The 21,017-nt window shown below is 46.1% G+C and overlaps 2 protein-coding genes across 5 annotated transcripts; one reads left to right on the top strand and one right to left on the bottom strand.

The window, feature by feature from the left end:
• Positions 1 to 819: 819 nt before the first annotated feature.
• NDOR1 (NADPH dependent diflavin oxidoreductase 1) lies at positions 820 to 17,127 on the bottom strand. Its single transcript, XM_075260098.1, has 15 exons — positions 17,089 to 17,127; positions 15,734 to 15,877; positions 15,469 to 15,546; positions 11,782 to 11,879; positions 10,860 to 10,958; positions 10,681 to 10,782; positions 8,159 to 8,359; positions 4,132 to 4,253; positions 3,656 to 3,876; positions 3,338 to 3,445; positions 3,124 to 3,238; positions 2,897 to 3,040; positions 2,689 to 2,807; positions 1,813 to 1,907; positions 820 to 1,674 (listed from the first exon to the last, which is right to left on the bottom strand). The coding sequence occupies exons 1-15, from the start codon at positions 17,104 to 17,106 to the stop codon at positions 1,530 to 1,532; spliced, it is 1,809 nt and encodes a 602-aa protein (XP_075116199.1). The 5' UTR covers positions 17,107 to 17,127; the 3' UTR covers positions 820 to 1,529.
• Positions 17,128 to 17,167: 40 nt separating this feature from the next.
• TMEM203 (transmembrane protein 203) lies at positions 17,168 to 18,712 on the top strand. 4 transcript variants are annotated; one of them, XM_075260407.1, is made up of 2 exons: positions 17,168 to 17,234; positions 18,140 to 18,712. In XM_075260407.1, exon 2 carries the CDS (start codon positions 18,232 to 18,234, stop codon positions 18,640 to 18,642), a length of 411 nt encoding a protein of 136 aa, XP_075116508.1. In that variant the 5' UTR covers positions 17,168 to 17,234; positions 18,140 to 18,231; the 3' UTR covers positions 18,643 to 18,712. The 4 variants fall into 4 exon arrangements, with proteins under 4 accessions (XP_075116508.1, XP_075116507.1, XP_075116510.1 ...); XM_075260406.1 differs by having other exon boundaries at positions 17,178 to 17,276; XM_075260409.1 differs by having other exon boundaries at positions 17,178 to 17,276; positions 18,152 to 18,712.
• The last annotated feature ends 2,305 nt before the right edge of the window (positions 18,713 to 21,017 follow it).

The following is a 21,017-nucleotide window of genomic DNA, read 5'->3' on the forward strand; positions in this document are numbered from 1 at the left end:
TAAAGGCAGCCATATGTATTATGAGGATTGGGGAGAACATGGGGCTGTGGCGGAGGGAGGTTCACATATAGAAATGAAGCGTGGACTCCAGGCACAAACTGCTCTCCATAACTCAACTTCCAGTACCCTAAATGGTGGAAATGAGCAGCTGCCAATGATACTGAGAAGGTAAAGCCCACAAGGCCCGATCCATATTTACACAGACTTTACATTATCAATGGATCCCACGTCAGGGGGACCAAATATATATTGTGGCATATCCTTAATATAGGTCATCATTATGTGATTGGAGGGAAGTCCGACACTCGCAACCCGCAAAATCGGCTGGTTGAAAAGGTGGCAGTGCTCAGGAGTGTGCTATCACGTGGTACTGATGAACGTACTTGAGCTGCAATACCAACTACAGCCACTACAATGTGTATAGTGCTGTTCTTGATATATAGTGTAGAGGCCGCAGTTCTCTCAGTGCAAACCCCCAAAGACCACATACTAATGACCCTCAGTATATAAGTTCTGGAAAACACCTTTACTTCTTTTTATTTTCCCTATCAGTCCTATTTCCTATTTTTTCCTGTCTTTGGAGTGTGGGAGGAAACCCACGTAAACATGGGGAGAACATACAAACTCCTTGCAGATATCCTTGGCAGGATTCGAACCCTGGACTCCAGCGCTGCAAGGCTGCAGTGCTAACCACTGAGCCACTGTACTGCCTTAACACCTTTAATTCTCTCCTACTAATATCAATCTGCACACACAGAGTGATTGCCATAATAAAGTACTTTAATATCATATATACAGTGGTCCCAATATTGAGAGGTTTTCAAAGGGTTAAAAAAGGAGCTGCTTTCTCCCAAAAACAGTGCCACTCCTGCCTGCAGGTTGCGTATGGTATTGCAGATGATAGCACCACAACCGATGGACAGGTGTGGTGCTCTTTCTGTAAGAAAGCAGCCATGTTTCTCTTACCCCGTTTAAAGTGAACATCCTCCTTTACATACCATTTAGTAATAAGATCACTCATATAATTTCCTGATATATTTTGGTAAGAGGCAGAGATTTGTTTTTTGATACAGAGCTCCAAATCTCCTTAATAGAGGTAAATTCTGGCTGTCTTCAACCACCACTAGAGGGCACTTCATACTTAAGAGATCATTGAGAGCTGTGTTCAACAATCTTCTACGCTCCCCCTACTGGTGAGTGCAGGTAGCTACAATTCCAGGAAGCAGAGATCTGGAATCTGTAAATCCATCACATATGTCTTTGCTTGGCCATTGTGGTCGACAGCGCCTCTATCAAGTGAAGGCAGAAGGGTGCTGTACTGGCTGATGGGGGTCTCTGCTTCCTGGCCTGCACCACCTTTCAATATGAAGTGCAAAAATAAATGGTGCAAACACAAGCACATGACTCATCCTGCAGGGAAAATATCCGCTCCCCCATGTTTAGCCCAAAGTGGTCCAGTCCCACATTTGCAGCCATTGGGATGAGGTATACTATGTAAAGCTCCGGGGGAGTGGGTGGTGATCAGTAGTTTATGACCAGGTCTCACTCTGGAAACGTCCAGATTTCTCCAGCATGACCAAATACTGCTCAGCCTCCGCGGTGGACATTTGACCTTCAGACTGGAAGATGGATTTCAAGGCATCGGTCACTTGGTTCGGCATTGAATTCGCATTTCTGCAAAAAAAAAAGTCACGACGATTGGATCTGACAAGGACCTGGGGGTGCACTGAACTCTTAGTGGGGGCCTCATGTAGACAATTCTCCACAGAAACCTTACAGGGCAGGGTCACTTATAGTAACTGAGCACATTACCCGGCAATGTAGAAGTAGCCTTGTCTGTTACTGATTATTTCCCACAGGTAGGCGCCATTCTCCTGTATCCGTTGCTGGACATAGATTTTATCCTCCTGTGAAATAAGACAAAGGCCGTTACTGAGAGATGTACGAGAAGCAGCATCGTATGGGGGGCGGGGAAGTGGTGGCAGTATCTGCTACCTGGTGGGCCCCTAAACAAGACTTAGTAGTGCCCACATAGTGGGAATACAGTACCCGCAGCTGCCACCCCTCTCTATTTCCCTGATCAGTGAGGTCACTGATGGGTCTGACATGAGTGCCCTCTTGTGACAGGATAGTGTACAGCTAGTAAAAGAAATGTAAACCTGTGGCATGGATTATAGTGTGGGCATTGTAGATAATACTTCTGGTTGCTCAGACATGGTAATGATGGGGGTACAGTGGCTGTTAGCCATGGGGGGATAATATAGCTCGTAATTACTGTTGCTTGAACACATGGGGGGGTAGTATAGCTGGAATGTATGGTGGCCATTGTGGCTGGACTCACGGCAGGTGATACATCTGGGGTGCATTATGGTCATTGTGTCTGGTACTCATGTAGGGGAGAACAAGGCTGGACTATGGCTGGTAGTACAGGTGGTACGCATGGAAGTCATTGTGACTGGTACTCATAGCAGAGCATATTGAGGCTGGGACTCATGGGGGGGGGGGCACACTCAGTCTGGTACTCATGGTGGGACTGTGCACACTGGGACGCTGAGACTGGGTAGACACCCAGAGGCTGCTACGCTTTAACAGGTCTACACTTTTGATAAACCTGCACTGATATATCGGGAAATTGCACTAAAAACACAAATCATATCCAATTCATGGGCATCAGTCCAGGACACAGACCTGATCCCGGCTGAACGCTGTGAATACCCTCAGGAGCCCCCTATTCTCCAAATCTTCCCATTCTTCCTCATAATAGAAGTCTTTGGTTTTTCCTCTGCAGCCAAAAAACAAATTGTTTCCTAAGGTTAAAGAAGACAAGACATCATATCAGTTTTCTCCAAGAGGGGTCACCATTGTGACATCAGTGGCTACAAGCATCGGGACATACCGGGTTTACCAAGTGCCGCTCTCTCCTCTATGGCTGAATGGAACGGGGCCACTCCAGTCCCTGGTCCCACCATAATCAGTGAGGTGTCTGGGTCATTGGGGAACTTAAGGCTCCCCTTTTTCACCCATAATGGAACCCGCTTACCTGTACCAGGGAAGAACACAATGGTTAAAAGTAGAGCTCTGCTTAAAAGGAAGCTTATGCCTTTAAGACATCAGCAGAATTACCATCCTCCGGACTAATGGAAGCCAGCCATGAGGAGCACAGACCTCGGCGGACATCGTGCAGCCTTGTTTTGTACTGTACCACAGCCATGAGGATCTGCAATTTGTTGGGGTCCACCTAAAAAAAAATGTTGGGGGGATTTGAGTGAGATATTAAGGAATCTTCTAGATTCACTGTGCATGAATCCTTTTTCCCAATCTGCTCTGCCTCTCTTACCTGCATGGATGAGGCAATGGAGAAGGCTCGGGGGCGGATTCGAGGAATAAGTTCCAGCAGATAATCTGCGGGGATGCTGGAGGTTGTATGAGGAAAATCAACAAGAACCTGATAGAAACAAAAGTCATCCCACACATCAGTTACTGATATTAAACCTTACAGAGGCGCGAGGCTCAGGATATCTCTCTTTTAAGTATTGTCAGAGATGTTTCCAAGAGAGGAGCTTCCTGCAGTCACTAATAGGGCGAGCTTAGTGCACATGTAGTGACTGCAGAGAATTACATTGGGGTGCAGAAGGGGTTAAAGATGAGCCATTACCTCCAGGGTAGTCCGCCGGGGCCGATTGCAATATGTATACAGCTCCTCCTGACCAGCAGCTGAGCTGAACTCCTGCAGCTTCTCTCTTTCCTGCTCATCTGGAGAGAAGTAGGAGAGAAGCTGGAAGAAAGAGCGGCGGGGAACACAGCGGATATCCAGATATCTCTCCACCAGGTGGCGCACTGAGCAAGGCTGAGGAAGATGTGGAGGCATCGGGGTGTCTGCAATAACATGAGTAGCAAGACATCAGACCTCATCAAATAAATATAATCTCCGACCAGAAGGTCACCCAGCTTTCCAACTTCTTCATTACTTCTTATCTCACTGCCTATAAATTAAGATGACTGTAGGAAAGCTGGATGACAAATCCTTATGGGAGTGGTAAAGTTGGCCATGTTAATTTCTAGACTTTCTAAATTATTGGATTTCAGAAGAAAGAAATTTCATGGTTAATAGACAAAGAAATATCTATTCACCTGGATCACGTGGCTCCAAGACAAAGACACTGTCTGGGTCAAGACGGAGAAGGGAACAGAAGTTCTGCACGTCCTGAGGGGAATTCTGAGGCTGGATCATCACTACGTCACCAGGGGAGTATCTGCATGGAGACAGAGATGGATGGATAGATAGATAGATAGATAGATACCGTATTTTTCGGACTATAAGACACACTTTTTTCCCCAAATATGGGAGAAAAATGGGAGGTGCATCTTTTAGTCTGAGGGCAGGTTCACACCAGTACCTGGTCTCCAGTTTAGCCAATCTTCTGCCCCAAGAAACTGGACAGAGGACAGAAACCCCGTGGTCAGTTTTCAAACCCATTCACTTGAATGGGTTATCAAAGTGACTGCCCACATGCGTCTTCTGCCTCTCCGCGGTGAAATCGTTTTTTCTTTAACCGGATTCAAAGTCCTGCATATCCAACTTTGTGTCCGGGTAAACAAACTGGTTTCTCCGGAGAGGCAGAAGACGCACATGAGCGGTCACTTTGCAAACTCATTCAAGTGAATGGGTTTGAAAACACCACCAGGTTTCTGTCCCCTTGTCCAGTTCCTCAGGGTAGAAGACGGAAACCCACCAGATTGGCTAAACTGGAGACCGGGTACTGGTGTGAACCCGCCCTCAATGTGGCAGCTGGGGAGGACAGAGGAGCAAGGTCGCAGCATCGCCTCACTCCTGCTGCTGCCTGCAGCGGCAAGAGTAGGACTATGTGCAGGCCCTGGGTTTGGGGAAGAGGGTGTACCATCGAATCAATCCCGGCATCCGCCGTGTTATCACAACGGATGCCGGGTGCTCTGCTGCAGAGCGGTTGCCATAGCTACCGGGTCTCCGCTGTAATGTACAGCAGAGACCCAGAGCTAATGCCAGCAATCAGAGTCCACTCTGATTGCAGCATTACTATCTCAAAGCACCCACCCCCAAAGAATGCCCAAAGGGCCAGTTCCCACCAGCCCTGTACCTCTGAAGTTGCAGGCCGGCTGGCACGTGGCAAGATCACAGAAGCCAACCTGTTCCTGTGACAGCCGGAAGCCTAATGAAGGCTCCCAGGCCTGTCATAGTAATATTACTAATGTGGCTGATCCATGACCAGCCTCAATAGTAAGGTATAGAATCTCCCATAGATTGCAATACAGTTGTATTGTAGTCTATGGGACTTGAAATCAAGTGATTGCAGGTTCAAACCCCTAGGTGGGCTAATAAAAAAAAAACAAAAACAAGTATATACCGTACTGTATATACTCGAGTATAAGCCAACTTTTTCAGCACAGTTTTTATGCTGAAAAAGCCCCCCTCGGCTTATACTCGAGTCTGAGTCCAACTCAGCAAAGGACTGCAAGGACCTGCATAAATTAAGTGAAGGGGGAGTGTCCTTCAGTGGTTGCTACAGTAATGACATAGGACCCTCTCCCCTTTATTAGCAAGAGAGATGAAAACCCGGGAGGTGGCAGGTCCCTGCTCTTGTGTCTGCATTGAGGAGAGCTCATACAGTAAAGTGAAAATAAAACACACAGATACATACTAGGGTTACAATTCCTATTAATGTCAGGCATTTGGGGTTATTAATTTAGTTTTAGTAACTCCATGTGCCTCACATTAATAGCAGTTAACCCCATCATGTCCCTCACATTAACTCCTGTGTGCCCCATATAAGGGTTACTAATATGTGAGACATACACTCACCGGCCACTTTATTAGGTACACCTGTCCAACTGCTCGTTAACACTTAATTTCTAATCAGCCAATGACATGGCGGCAACTCAGTGCATTTCGGCATGTAGACATGGTCAAGAAAATCTCCTGCAGTTCAAACCGAGCATCAGTATGGGGAAGAAAGGTGATTTGAGTGCCTTTGAACGTGGCATGGTTGTTGGTGCCAGAAGGGCTGGTCTGAGTATTTCAGAAACTGCTGATCTACTGGGATTTTCACGCACAACCATCTCTAGGGTTTACAGAGAATGGTCCGAAAAAGAAAAAACATCCAGTGAGCGGCAGTTCTGTGGGCGGAAATGCGTTGTTGATGCCAGAGGTCAGAGGAGAATGGCCAGACTGGTTCGAGCTGATAGAAAGGCAACAGTGACTCAAATAGCCACCCGTTACAACCAAGGTAGCCAGAAGAGCATCTCTGAACGCACAGTACGTCGAACTTTGAGGCAGACGGACTACAGCAGCAGAAGACCACACCGGGTGCCACTCCTTTCAGCTAAGAACAGGAAACTGAGGCTACAATTTGCACAAGCTCATCAAAATTGGACAATTGAAGATTGGAAAAACGTTGCCTGGTCTGATGAGTCTCGATTTCTGCTGCGATATTCGGATGGTAGGGTCAGAATTTGGCGTCAACAACATGAAAGCATGGATCCATCCTGCCTTGTATCAACGGTTCAGGCTGGTGGTGGTGGTGTCATGGTGTGGGGAATATTTTCTTGGCACTCTTTGGGCCCCTTGGTACCAATTGAGCATCGTTGCAACGCCAAAGCCTACCTGAGTATTGTTGCTGACCATGTCCATCCCTTTATGACCACAATGTACCCAACATCTGATGGCTACTTTCAGCAGGATAATGCGCCATGTCATAAAGCTGGAATCATCTCAGACTGGTTTCTTGAACATGACAATGAGTTCACTGTACTCCAATGGCCTCCACAGTCACCAGATCTCAATCCAATAGAGCATCTTTGGGATGTGGTGGAACGGGAGATTCGCATCATGGATGTGCAGCCGACAAATCTGCGGCAACTGTGTGATGCCATCATGTCAATATGGACCAAAATCTCTGAGGAATGCTTCCAGCAGCTTGTTGAATCTATGCCACGAAGAATTGAGGCAGTTCTGAAGGCAAAAGGGGGTCCAACCCGTTACTAGCATGGTGTACCTAATAAAGTGGCCGGTGAGTGTATGTAGGTAATAATAAAGTGGCTTAATAATGTTTAATGTAATAATTATTACCTCCATGTGAGGGACATGATGGGGTTAACTGCTATTACTATGAGGCACATGGAGTTACTAAACTGTAATACGCATGACCAGACTTTTTATCTGCAATGGTGGATAAAATTATGGACTATTACATTTCAATGGGCCCGTACACATAGATGCCGTTGCTTTTGTGGCTATGTGTCCGGGCCAAATTGAAGAGCTGCAACTTATGGAGCAGGTCCTATATGTGTCCTATATGTTTCTGCATTTACAGCCCCATCAATTCATTTTTAATGTAAAGCTTGGTGATCAGTTAATTAAATTTTATTGGTATCTATTTTAATTTTTGAAATTTACAGTAGCTGCTGCATTCCCCCCCCCCAGTCTTATACTCGAGTAAATAAGTTTTCCCAGTTTTTTGTGGTAAAATTAGGGGCCTTGGCTTATATTCGGGTCGGCTTATACTCGAGTATATACGGGTAGTTTTAAAAAAATATATAAAATTAAAGCTAAAAAAATTCTAAATCACCCCCTTTCCCTAGAATACCTATAAAAGTAAAAATTTACTATGAAACACATACACAATGTATTTCTGTGTCCAAAAATGCCCGGTCTACAAACTTATAAAAATATTTTTCCTGTAGGGTGAACATTGTGAACAAAAAAAATAAAAAATCTAAATTGCAGAATTGCTGTTTTTTTTCACTATTTCATCCTTGATTTGAATAAAAAGTGATCTAAACAATAGACATTCCCTAAATGATATAACTAAAAGGTAAATCTTGCCCTGCAAAAACAGACACCCTACGCATCCTCGTACAGCTGCAGGGTCACCTGTCAATGTGGCCCTACAGCTGTTGTAAAACTACAACTCCCATTATTAAATATTTTGCCATTTTTGCTTCAAAATTTTTTTCCTTATTTTCCTCCTCTAAAACCTAGGTGAGTCTTATAGTCCGCTGCGTCTTATAGTCCAAAAAATATGGTAGATAGATATGAGATAGATACACAATAGGAAATAGATAGATAGATAGATAGATAGATAGATAGATAGATAGATAGATAGATAGACAGATAGATCCTTACTGAATGCCAGATCCGGTGATGTCAAACTCAATGAGCCGCACGTCCTGGAAATGCTCCTGTGCGGTCACACGTTGGTTGGTCACCAGTGTAGCATGGTGTGGATGCAGCTCTGTCGGGGGGTCTCCGCTGCCTTCTCTCTCTGAGGCGTTACATGCAGTCACCTGTTTATCCAGGAAGCGGAGGGAGAACTTTGAAGGCAACCTGTAGATATAATGTAACACACATTTCCTGATTCATGAAAGGTTCACCATGTAGTAGTAGAAGTAGCGCAATTCCTATCCTATAACATATGGCAGTAGAGTGAATGGTAGTTGTATTTACCTGCTGCTGCCACTAGGAGGCAATCTATATACTGATACTATCCATATTAAAGGGCTCTATCAGCAGATTTACAGGTTATGAGCTAAATATATGCCTGAATATCCTTTTAAAAAAATGGCTATTCAGGTGCTATTAGTTTGTAAAAAGTTTGTAAATGAGCTTGATCGTGCACGGTGGGCGTGTCATGCACCCCTTAGCATCATAGCTTCTGGATGCCCACCGCTGCCCCCAAAACCCCCCTCCTCTTACTTATTCACGGCGGTTTCTATTGAAAGCACGTGCGTGCGCAGTAGTGCTCCCTCTGGCACGCTACTGCGCATGCTCCAGATCGCAATGTTCTCTATGGTAAAATGGTCCTGGAGCGTGCGCAGTAGCGCGCCGGAGGGAGCGCTACTGCACACATGCATGCTTTCAATAGAAACTGCCGTGAATAAGCAGGAGGAGGGGAGCTTGGAGGCAGAGGTGGGCGTCCAGAAGCTATGACGCTGAGGGGTGCACGACATGTCCATGCACGATCAAGCTCATTTACATATCGATTAGCAAGGTAATTAACAAAAACGAGGGGTCTTTTTACAAACTAATAGCAGCACCTGAATAGCCTTTTTAAAGGCTAGTCAGGCATATCTTTAGCTTATAACCAGTAGGTTGATACAGCTGATAAGAAAGAGCAGCGGACGTTTGCCAGTCCAACAGCCATCCTAAAACAGCTACCGAAGAAAAGCAGTGTTAAACAAAACAAAACAAAAAAAAACAAAAACAATGAACTGAGTCTTGTATTTGAAGTCTCCAGTAAGTTGAATTCCATACAAGCGGCTGTAGGAATTTTAAAAAAAATCCCCAAAACCGAACAGGAAGCAGCTGATTGACCTAAGTCAAGCCCACTGTACTGTTCGTGACAGCACTGAGGGCTGCAGCGACATGTGCCGTGCATCTGACTGTCCCACCCGATAGAAACATGCTGTCTGTATTGGTATTTATACCCCACTGGGGAGGGCTACTTTACCCTTAGGGAGAGATCAGGCTTTTTTTTTCATTATGCTTTTAACAAGAGAATTGGAAGGTTCCTGGTCAAAAACCACCATCCACCCACCCCTGCCCAAATTCTTACTGCTATACGTAGCCCCAATTCATGGAGTGTTGGAGGAGAGATGACACCTGCCATCAGCTCATTTGCATACATGGCTCCCATTGGCTGGCTGGCTGCTCACACTCTATGCATTCAATGGTCAGTGCAGAAGATGCACCTGCCAGTCATCTAGGGCTTCTTGCAGATGAGCACACTTCCCGTGGAAATTTAGGCGCCACAGGCAGGTCAGCCATGCTCTCATCCATTATAGTTCTTGTTTTTCATCCCAGCGTGATGATTAGTGTTGAGCACGTAGTATTCGATCGAATACCTCGCCGGCATAGGAATGCATGTAATTGGCCGAACACCAAGGGGTTAAACGCTTTGAATATTGAATGCGTTTAACCCCTTGGTGTTCGGCCGATTACACGCATTCCTATGCCAGCGAGGTATTCGATCGAATACTACTCTCGCAACACTAGTGATGATGACTTAAAGGGGCTCTATCATTATGAAAAGTCATTTTTAACTAATCACATCCTTGCATAGCCTTTAGAAAGGCTATTCCACTCCTACCTTTAGTATGTAAATTGCCTCAGTGGTTTTTGAATAAGTCCATTTTTATTCATATGCTAATGAGCCTCCAGCCAGCACAGGAAGTTCACAGCAGCACTCATCTCTGCTATTCTCTCCTATCTGTGTGTGCAAACAGGAAGTCATCAGCAGCAGGCTGTGCTATATACATCGATAGGAAACAATAGCAAAGAGAGTGCACAATGGTGCAACAAGAGTCTAATTAGCATATGAATAAAAACGGACTTATTCAAAAACCACTGAGGCAATTTACATACTAAAGGTAGGTGTGGAATAGCCTTTCTAAAGCCTATGCAAGGATGTGATTAGTTAAATATGACTTTTCCCAATGATAGAGCCCCTTTAATAGGAGCAACATAAAGCTGTATAAAGATTGCCCTCTTGGTGGTGGTAAGAGGAATTACTCTAACAGTAAAGAAATGCTGCATTGGCGCCTTATGGATAGCGTCAGAGAAACGTTCCCTGTTATGTACACTGCTATACATAACAGATGAAGTCACAGATAGCAATGTAGGAGATGTATAAAAATAATAAAGCTTACGTGATGAGGTCACTGAGGACACTGAGACCAGGAGGGAGCGGATATAAGGACAGGATCTTATCCCACAAGTCATTTAGCCACGGATCCACCACGGCATCGGGACTACAGGAAAAAGAAGCCATTATAATGTGCAGAGCATTAACTCCTGCAGCACTAAACCATGAATACACAAGACTTACCCCAGATCATGCTGATCGTCCCCCAGGGCCGGTGACTGGAGAGGATTGGCTCCGAGATTCTGTAGGCGCTTTTGTAATTTTTTGGCGATAAAGTTAAACCTGGTGTAAGAGAAATAAATGAGATTGTGGGTAATGAAACTCAATTTATTTTACTTATATAGCGCCATCATATTCCGCAACGCTTTACAGACATTGTCAGTCACTGACCCATATATGGCTCAGGATCCCTATTATTCCATAGAAGTATGTCTATGGCGTGTGGGAAGAAACCAGAGTACCCAGAGGAAAGCCACCAAATATGGGGAGGACATACAAAATCCTTGCAGATCTTCTCCTTAGAATGAAACCCAGGACTCCAGCGCTAACCACTGAGCCACTGTGCTGACCAATGAAGAATTCTGCCTGGAGCCTGAGAATTCCAAATGCAGCTTTGGATGTGACTGGAGTATAAAACAGGATGTAGCTTGACATCAGTAGAAGGTAAATTAAGTGAATTATGTCTAAGATGTAGATATAGTGTTACTCGTTTAACCCTGTCCATGTCACTTATGTTCTTTTTAGGTCAGATTCATGTGGGCTGGTACAGTCCAGGAGATAGCGACTGGATGTCCATCTTATGTACCGAACTGAACCCTGAGCCTCCAAACTATGATGCTAGCAGTCCCTGCTCTCCTGCAGCTCTACTGTTGTGTACTGAAAACAAGCTTATAGTACAAGACAATAGAGCTGGGGGAAAGTAGAGACTCTTAGTCCAGTTCAGAGTCTGGTGTAGGCTTCAGTCCTTATCTCAAGGACTGAACCTGCCCATTTGAAATCTCACACAAGAGCTGCACCATGTCTCTGGTCAGGGAGGTTTAGTTGTGTGTGGAGATCTACTGCCATACTAAACACCGGTCCCTTTCCCTGTTGTAGATCATATTACTTTGGATACGAAGAATCGCCCAGACCGAGAACAGCGTAATCCATCTGACACAAGGAATTATGGGGCAGGTTCCTGCGGAAGATGAATCGCCAAAAGTTCTGGAAAGAGATAAAGAATAGAGATGAGCGAACACTAAAATGTTCGAGGTTCGAAATTCGATTCGAACAGCCGCTCACTGTTCGAGTGTTCGAATGGGTTTCGAACCCCATTATAGTCTATGGGGAACATAAACTCGTTAAGGGGGAAACCCAAATTCGTGTCTGGAGGGTCACCAAGTCCACTATGACACCCCAGGAAATGATACCAACACCCTGGAATGACACTGGGACAGCAGGGGAAGCATGTCTGGGGGCATAAAAGTCACTTTATTTCATGGAAATCCCTGTCAGTTTGCGATTTTCGCAAGCTAACTTTTCCCCATAGAAATGCATTGGCCAGCGCTGATTGGCCAGAGTACGGAACTCGACCAATCAGCGCTGGCTCTGCTGGAGGAGGCGGAGTCTAAGATCGCTCCACACCAGTCTCCATTCAGGTCCGACCTTAGACTCCGCCTCCTCCGGCAGAGCCAGCGCTGATTGGCCGAAGGCTGGCCAATGCATTCCTATACGAATGCAGAGACTTAGCAGTGCTGAGTCAGTTTTGCTCAACTACACATCTGATGCACACTCGGCACTGCTACATCAGATGTAGCAATCTGATGTAGCAGAGCCGAGGGTGCACTAGAACCCCTGTGCAAACTCAGTTCACGCTAATAGAATGCATTGGCCAGCGCTGATTGGCCAATGCATTCTATTAGCCCGATGAAGTAGAGCTGAATGTGTGTGCTAAGCACACACATTCAGCTCTACTTCATCGGGCTAATAGAATGCATTGGCCAGCGCTGATTGGCCAGAGTACGGAACTCGACCAATCAGCGCTGGCTCTGCTGGAGGAGGCGGAGTCTAAGATCGCTCCACACCAGTCTCCATTCAGGTCCGACCTTAGACTCCGCCTCCTCCGGCAGAGCCAGCGCTGATTGGCCGAAGGCTGGCCAATGCATTCCTATACGAATGCAGAGACTTAGCAGTGCTGAGTCAGTTTTGCTCAACTACACATCTGATGCACACTCGGCACTGCTACATCAGATGTAGCAATCTGATGTAGCAGAGCCGAGGGTGCACTAGAACCCCTGTGCAAACTCAGTTCACGCTAATAGAATGCATTGGCCAGCGCTGATTGGCCAATGCATTCTATTAGCCCGATGAAGTAGAGCTGAATGTGTGTGCTAAGCACACACATTCAGCTCTACTTCATCGGGCTAATAGAATGCATTGGCCAGCGCTGATTGGCCAGAGTACGGAACTCGACCAATCAGCGCTGGCTCTGCTGGAGGAGGCGGAGTCTAAGATCGCTCCACACCAGTCTCCATTCAGGTCCGACCTTAGACTCCGCCTCCTCCGGCAGAGCCAGCGCTGATTGGCCGAAGGCTGGCCAATGCATTCCTATACGAATGCAGAGACTTAGCAGTGCTGAGTCAGTTTTGCTCAACTACACATCTGATGCACACTCGGCACTGCTACATCAGATGTAGCAATCTGATGTAGCAGAGCCGAGGGTGCACTAGAACCCCTGTGCAAACTCAGTTCACGCTAATAGAATGCATTGGCCAGCGCTGATTGGCCAATGCATTCTATTAGCCCGATGAAGTAGAGCTGAATGTGTGTGCTAAGCACACACATTCAGCTCTACTTCATCGGGCTAATAGAATGCATTGGCCAGCGCTGATTGGCCAGAGTACGGAACTCGACCAATCAGCGCTGGCTCTGCTGGAGGAGGCGGAGTCTAAGATCGCTCCACACCAGTCTCCATTCAGGTCCGACCTTAGACTCCGCCTCCTCCAGCAGAGCCAGCGCTGATTGGCCGAATTCCGTACTCTGGCCAATCAGCACTGGCTAATGCATTGTATTGTCGTGATGAAGCAGTGCTGAATGTGTGTGCTTAGCACACACATTCAGCTCTACTTCATCGGGCTAATAGAATGCATTGGCCAATCAGCGCTGGCCAATGCATTCTATTAGCGTGAACTGAGTTTGCACAGGGGTTCTAGTGCACCCTCGGCTCTGCTACATCAGATTGCTACATCTGATGTAGCAGTGCCGAGTGTGCATCAGATGTGTAGTTGAGCAAAACTGACTCAGCACTGCTAAGTCTCTGCATTCGTATAGGAATGCATTGGCCAGCCTTCGGCCAATCAGCGCTGGCTCTGCTGGAGGAGGCGGAGTCTAAGGTCGGACCTGAATGGAGACTGGTGTGGAGCGATCTTAGACTCCGCCTCCTCCAGCAGAGCCAGCGCTGATTGGTCGAGTTCCGTACTCTGGCCAATCAGCGCTGGCCAATGCATTCTATTAGCCCGATGAAGTAGAGCTGAATGTGTGTGCTTAGCACACACATTCAGCTCTACTTCATCGGGCTAATAGAATGCATTGGCCAATCAGCGCTGGCCAATGCATTCTATTAGCTTGATGAAGCAGAGTGTGCACAAGGGTTCAAGCGCACCCTCGGCTCTGATGTAGCAGAGCCGAGGCTGCACAAGGGTTCAAGCGCACCCTCGGCTCTGCTACATCAGAGCCGAGGGTGCGCTTGAACCCTTGTGCACACTCTGCTTCATCAAGCTAATAGAATGCATTGGCCAGCGCTGATTGGCCAATGCATTCTATTAGCCCGATGAAGTAGAGCTGAATGTGTGTGCTAAGCACACACATTCAGCACTGCTTCATCACGCCAATACAATGCATTAGCCAGTGCTGATTGGCCAGAGTACGGAATTCGGCCAATCAGCGCTGGCTCTGATGGAGGAGGCGGAGTCTAAGGTCGGACCTGAATGGAGACTGGTGTGGAGCGCTCTTAGACTCCGCCTCCTCCAGCAGAGCCAGCGCTGATTGGTCGAGTTCCGTACTCTGGCCAATCAGCGCTGGCCAATGCATCCCTATGGGAAAAAGTTTATCTCACAAAAATCACAATTACACACACGATAGAGCCCCAAAAAGTTATTTTTAATAACATTCCCCCCTAAATAAAGGTTATCCCTAGCTATCCCTGCCTGTACAGCTATCCCTGTCTCATAGTCACAAAGTTCACATTCTCATATGACCCGGATTTGAAATCCACTATTCGTCTAAAATGGAGGTCACCTGATTTCGGCAGCCAATGACTTTTTCCAATTTTTTTCAATGCCCCCGGTGTCGTAGTTCCTGTCCCACCTCCCCTGCGCTGTTATTGGTGCAAAAAAGGCGCCAGGGAAGGTGGGAGGGGAATCGAATTTTGGCGCACTTTACCACGCGGTGTTCGATTCGATTCGAACATGGCGAACACCCTGATATCCGATCGAACATGTGTTCGATAGAACACTGTTCGCTCATCTCTAATAAAGAATAAGTTCAGTTTGAAGTTCTAATAGACTTTGTCATTCATCTCCATTTTTAAGATCTCTGCTTGCTGTCAGCCAATGGGAACAATCTTATTTACATTCTGAGGCTGAAAACTAATGCTAATACTTCTCATAGGTGAAGGTTTATTATAATTTTATCTGATCTAGACAAATCCCAGTCAGAGACAAACTGTCAGCATCTTATACCTATCTCTCAAAATTCACACAACTGCATTCCATAATCACAAAAGTAGGAGGCGCTGTGTAACCATCAGGTTTACCTTCATGTTATCTGGGGGGTCACCCTGTCCAGTTGTGGCACAGACAAATATCACCAGCTGCTCATGGACAAGATTCGCCTGCAGAACAAGAATAAAAATTATGATACCCCTAAAAGTCCTGGACTTCCAAGAGATATGCATCGTCTTTAGCCCAATATTATCTAATGGCAGTCTGAAATCCACCTCCAGCTCATCAGAGGCTTAAGCTGTTGCTCTATCCCCCTTGCTTTACACTGCAGCTCCCACCAAAGAAGGAGAGCCTTACAATATTGTAGCTGTCTATAGAGTCCACCCTGCAAGTGAAGTGTCTGCGCCTGGCCTCCCTCCCCAGCCTCTCCGCCATGTCTTCCGCTGTCCCCGTCTGACTCCCATACAGGATCAGGATCTTTCGCTCGGTCATCTGAGAAGTCTAGAAAAAAACAAAACAAAACATAAGAATAAGAACATAGTCCACACTGGAAGCAATATGTTAAAACACCTCCAAACTTCAGCCAAGGAACCCCACATTATCCTCCAGCACCCCGATACTTATACCCACTCATCCTATAACATCCCTATACTTATACCCACTGAGCCCACTCATTCTATAAAACACAAACTTGTGTACCGAGCAACCCTCTGCTGTCTCTTCCCAGATGAGAGGAAGTTTCTTAACAGTTCAATTGATAGGTGTCACTGGAGATATATCAGCAGCAAGGATGTCCGACAACCCCTTGGGGAGGTAACGACCAGAAGAACTTGACCAAAACAGATGGACACTGCGCTACTCCAGATGGAAACGAACAAGCACTTTATTGAGAATTCCTTACACTTGTGTAAGGAATTCTCAATAAAGTGCTTGTTCGTTTCCATCTGGAGTAGCGCAGTGTCCATCTGTTTTGGTCAGGTTCTTCCACTCATTCTATAACACCCCAATACTTATACCCACTGAGCCCACTCATCATATACCACTTCTGTACATATACCCACTCATTGTATAATACCCCTATACTTATACCCACTGAGCCCACTCATTCTATAACACCCCGATATCTATACGCACTGAGCCCACTCATCCTATAACACCCCGGTACTTATACCCACTGAGCCCACTCATCATATACCACTTCTGTACATATACCCACTCATTGTATAACACCCCGATACTTATACCCACTGAGCCCACTCATCATATACCACTTCTGTACATATACCCACTCATTGTATAATACCCCTATACTTATACCCACTGAGCCCACTTCCTATATTTAAACTCACTAAGGCCATTTATCCTATACCCATTGAGCCCACCTATCTTATACATATACCCACTGAGCCCAGTCATTCTATAACATCCCTATATATTTAATATCACCCTCAAATGATTACGCAGTATGGATCTGTACTATAAATCAGTAACTTGAAGTATTGGGGTGTCAGCGGGCGTACCACCCTGATTTTTATTGAGACTTATACTATGGGACCTCAAATACTTATCTATAGCCCTCATGTCTTCTCTATTCCTTCTGGCCCCCAGTAGTTTCTATAGAGAATGAATAGGGCTCATGTGTCTGTTGACTCCCATAATTCTACCTCAGGTGCAGCTGTGCCCCCTCACTAACCTCCCTGCCCTCCACTCACCGGCGCATAACCCTCCATTACTAGGACTGAATGACATATCCTTGGTCTCGCCCCTTGTCATGACGTCATCCCCGCGCGGCGGCGCCTTCTGACGTCAGTGATGGCGGAAGTGAAAGCGGAGGAAGGAGCGGCAGACGCGGGGCCCGGTGAGAAGTGACCGGACTGATCGTTCACCGGCAGCGGTTCCGGTATTGTCCTGTGTGGTTATCATACAGGTGCTCTGCTAGGGCGCTGGTGAACGATTAGTCCCAGCATTCACTAAGCTATGACAATCTGCATGTCATGCATCTTAATACCATCATATAGTGTCCATGTACTGTTATACCTCCATATAGTGCTAATATAGTAGCCATATAATACCACTGTATAGTGTCCATGTACTGTTATACCTCCATATAGTGTTAATATAGTAGCCATATAATACCACTGTATAGTGTCCATGTACTGTTATACCTCCATATAGTGCTAATATAGTAGCCATATAATACCACTGTATAGTGTCCATGTATTGTTATACCTCCATATACTGCTAATGTAGTAGCCACTGTATAGTGTCCATGTACTGTTATACCTCCATATAGTGCTAATATAGTAGCCATATAATACCACTGTATAGTGTACATGTATTGTTATACCTCCATATACTGCTAATGTAGTAGCCACTGTATAGTGTACATGTACTGTAAATGATACTGCCATACAGTACTAAAATAAAACTGCCCTGCGTTGCTCATATAGAATACCACCACCATACAGTTCTTCCCTGTAGTGGCCTTATATTACTATACAGTGTTGTATGATACCAATATATAGTGTCCATATACTGTAATACCACTATACAGTACTCATATAAAGCCACCGTATAATGTCTATGTATTGTAACACCACCATACAGTATTCACATAATACTGCCCTACTGACTTTAGGGGTTTCCTCCATCATTTTGATTGTTGTCAGGAGACTGGGGGTTGTAGCTCTTTTCCACCTCCCATAAAGCATTGTATCTCCTCTCTATGTAATCACTGATCTCCTCTCCTTCCTGTCTCCCCAGTATGTCCTGCAGTGTGAATCCTGGCCTAGACCTATGTTGACGCTATCACCCTGAGACCCCCTGGTGCCTCCTCTTCCTCCACAGCCACCACCATGCTGTTCTCCTTGCGTGAGCTGGTCCAATGGTTGGGGTTTGCCCAGTTTGAGATCTTCATCCACATCTTGGCTCTGCTGATCTTCACTATCCTCTTGGCCATCAAAGTTGATGGACTGGTTCCAAGCCTGGGCTGGTGGAACGTCTTCATCCCGTTCTTTGCAGCAGATGGACTTAGCACGTACTTCACCGCCATTGTCACGGTGCGACTGTTCCAGGATGGGGAGAAGCGCCAGGCGGTGCTGCGTCTCTTCTGGATCCTCACTATCCTCAGCCTTAAGTTTGTCTTTGAGATGCTGCTGTGCCAGAAACTGGTGGAGAAAACCAAGGGCTTGTGGTTTGGACTGATCATGTCTCCAATCTTCATCTTGCTGCAGCTGATGATGATAAGAGCCTGCAGGGTCAACTAGACAGCCGCCATGATGGCGACATAACACCTCACCTGCATGTCTATTTATTAAAACTTTATTTAGAAGATTAGCCAAGTCTGTTTTGTGCATATCTGTTTCTGGAAAAGCTGGTTTACATCTAATATGTACACGAGCAGAATAGTGAGTACAGCTCTGGAGTATAGTACTGGTTGCAACTCGAGATCAGTGCAGGATAAGTAGTGTAATATATGTACTCAGTGACTGTACCAGCAGAATAGTGAGTGCAGCTCTGGAGTATAATACAGGATGTAACTCAGGATCAGTACAGGATAAGTAGTGTAATATATGTACTCAGTGACTGTACCAGCAGAATAGCGAGTGCAGCTCTGGAGTATAATACAGGATGTAACTCAGGATCAGTACAGGATAAGTAATGTAATGTATGTACACAGTGACTGTACCAACAGAATAGTGAGTGCAGCTCTGGAGTATAATACAGGATGTAACTCAGGATCAGTACAGGATAAGTAATGTAATGTATGTACACAGTGACTGCACCAGCAGAATAGTGAGTACAGCTCTGGAGTATAATACAGGATGTAACTCAGGATCAGTACTGGATAAGTAATGTAGTATGTGTACTCAGTGACTGTACCAGCAGAATAGTGAGCACAGCTCTGGAGTATAATACAGGATGTAACTCAGGATCAGTACAGGATAAGTAATGTAATGTATGTACACAGTGACTGTACCAGCAGAATAGTGAGTGCAGCTCTGGAGTATAATACTGGATGTAACTCAGGATAAGTACAAGATAAGGCTGGGTTCATACCAGCTCTTGTACTACATTCGGGGTTTCCGTTCCCCTCTCCACATGAAATATGCAGAGAGAAAACCACTCCAAGCATTGCTTTTCTCTCCACATTCTTCAACCTTTTTGAGTGGAAATCAAGAGGAAACCACACGGGACCCATTATAGTCTATGGGATCCATGGGTAAACGCTTTTTTAAGCAGATTAGGTTTCTGTTTGGAGGGTCTCCAAGTGGACCCTCCGAACGCAGATGTGAGTCTAGCCTAAGTAATGTTATGTATGTACACAGTGACTGCACCTTCTGTGTAGTTGTGGGTAACCTGATAGGATTATAGGTTGGACTTGATGGATTTGTATTTTCTCTGTTACTATTTGGAAGCTGCAGGTGCTATGAATATACAGCAGGGGGCGCTCTGCACACACTTCATCCCATCAAAGAATACATGTGAAATCAGGCAGGAAACAGAATAAAATAGTTTCAGTATTTTCCTGTAGGGATCGTGTTCTGGAGGTGACACCTGAGTATTATAAAGAGATTTACAGGTCTCACATATATTAATTCATTAACCATTACCGGGTTTCTTCACTGCTGAAGTTTCTGGCATGTTCACTGGATTAAAGGGGTTCTCTACTCTGCACAGTCCGGGCATAGAAGATCCCTCTATGACAAGTTGGTCCTCGCTTCTCTGATCAATCCTACTAATATTATAAAGGTGAAAGTTTGTGTGTTTGGATGTTTGTTCCTCAATCACACAAAAAATGCTCAACCGATTTGCGTGAAATTTTCCACAAACATAGTTCATAGGTAGGATTGAAAGATAGGCTACTTTTCGGAACAATCACGGACATACGTTCTTGACAGGGGCCGCCGAAAACCAGAACTCATAGCAGCAGGTCTTCAATCCCATTCACTTCTTAGCTTAGCAAGCCACAAACTCCCTATTGCCGCCTCCGGGCTAGCCCCTAACCCCAGGCACTAACATTTACATATGCTTTCACACTTCCCCGCTCACATTAAGGTTACTCCAGCGGCCTATCTCTTCCATGCTATGGACCCGGCATCTTTGCTGAACACCAGCGCAATCGGGATCTGCGACACCGCCGGCCTGCCACAGCAACTACACTGTATTTGCAGGCGCATGCGCACATTGCCGATGTACACAACGTCTTCTGGGACGCCATAACTTTGCGGCTGTAGCCTAGGCCGCAGTGCACTCAGCTTACTGGTCTTGTGCCTTCCCGAGCCTCCAGCTCAGCTATGGTGAGTACGCCATGTCATTCGGCAGCGGGACAGTGCATGTGTCAGCAGGGGAGTTAGGGGATTTTGCGGAGGGGGCTAAACGGGGTTTTTGTTTTTTTTTGAGGGGGGGGGCAACAGGTGGGGGCCATAGGAGGGGGGGTCTGCAGAAAAAGGGGGGTGGGGAGGTTGACCCGGGGTGCCGAGGGAGAGGGGGTCTGTGGAGCTGCGGGGGGATAAGCGCGTAGAGGATGGGTGTGGCTGGGGCCATGGAAGAGAAAGGGCGGCCGGGGGCGTGAAGCGGCATGAGCGCAGGGGACGAGGGTGGCTGCGGGGAGCCAGGAGCAGCCGGTAGGTAAAAAGCC

The sequence above is a fragment of the Leptodactylus fuscus genome, chromosome 11 (genome assembly GCF_031893055.1).
Source record: "Leptodactylus fuscus isolate aLepFus1 chromosome 11, aLepFus1.hap2, whole genome shotgun sequence".
Lineage (NCBI taxonomy): Eukaryota > Metazoa > Chordata > Amphibia > Anura > Leptodactylidae > Leptodactylus > Leptodactylus fuscus.

Coding starts and splice junctions, on each gene's coding strand:
- NDOR1 (XM_075260098.1), bottom strand. Junction 15,547..15,733: donor CTATAGACAGCTACAATATT/GTAAGGCTCTCC, acceptor CTTGTTCTGCAG/GCGAATCTTGTCCATGAGCA. Junction 8,360..10,680: donor GTCCTCAGTGACCTCATCAC/GTAAGCTTTATT, acceptor TTATATCTACAG/GTTGCCTTCAAAGTTCTCCC.
- TMEM203 (XM_075260407.1), top strand. CDS start 18,232: ATGCTGTTCTCCTTGCGTGAGCTGGTCCAATGGTTGGGGTTTGCCCAG.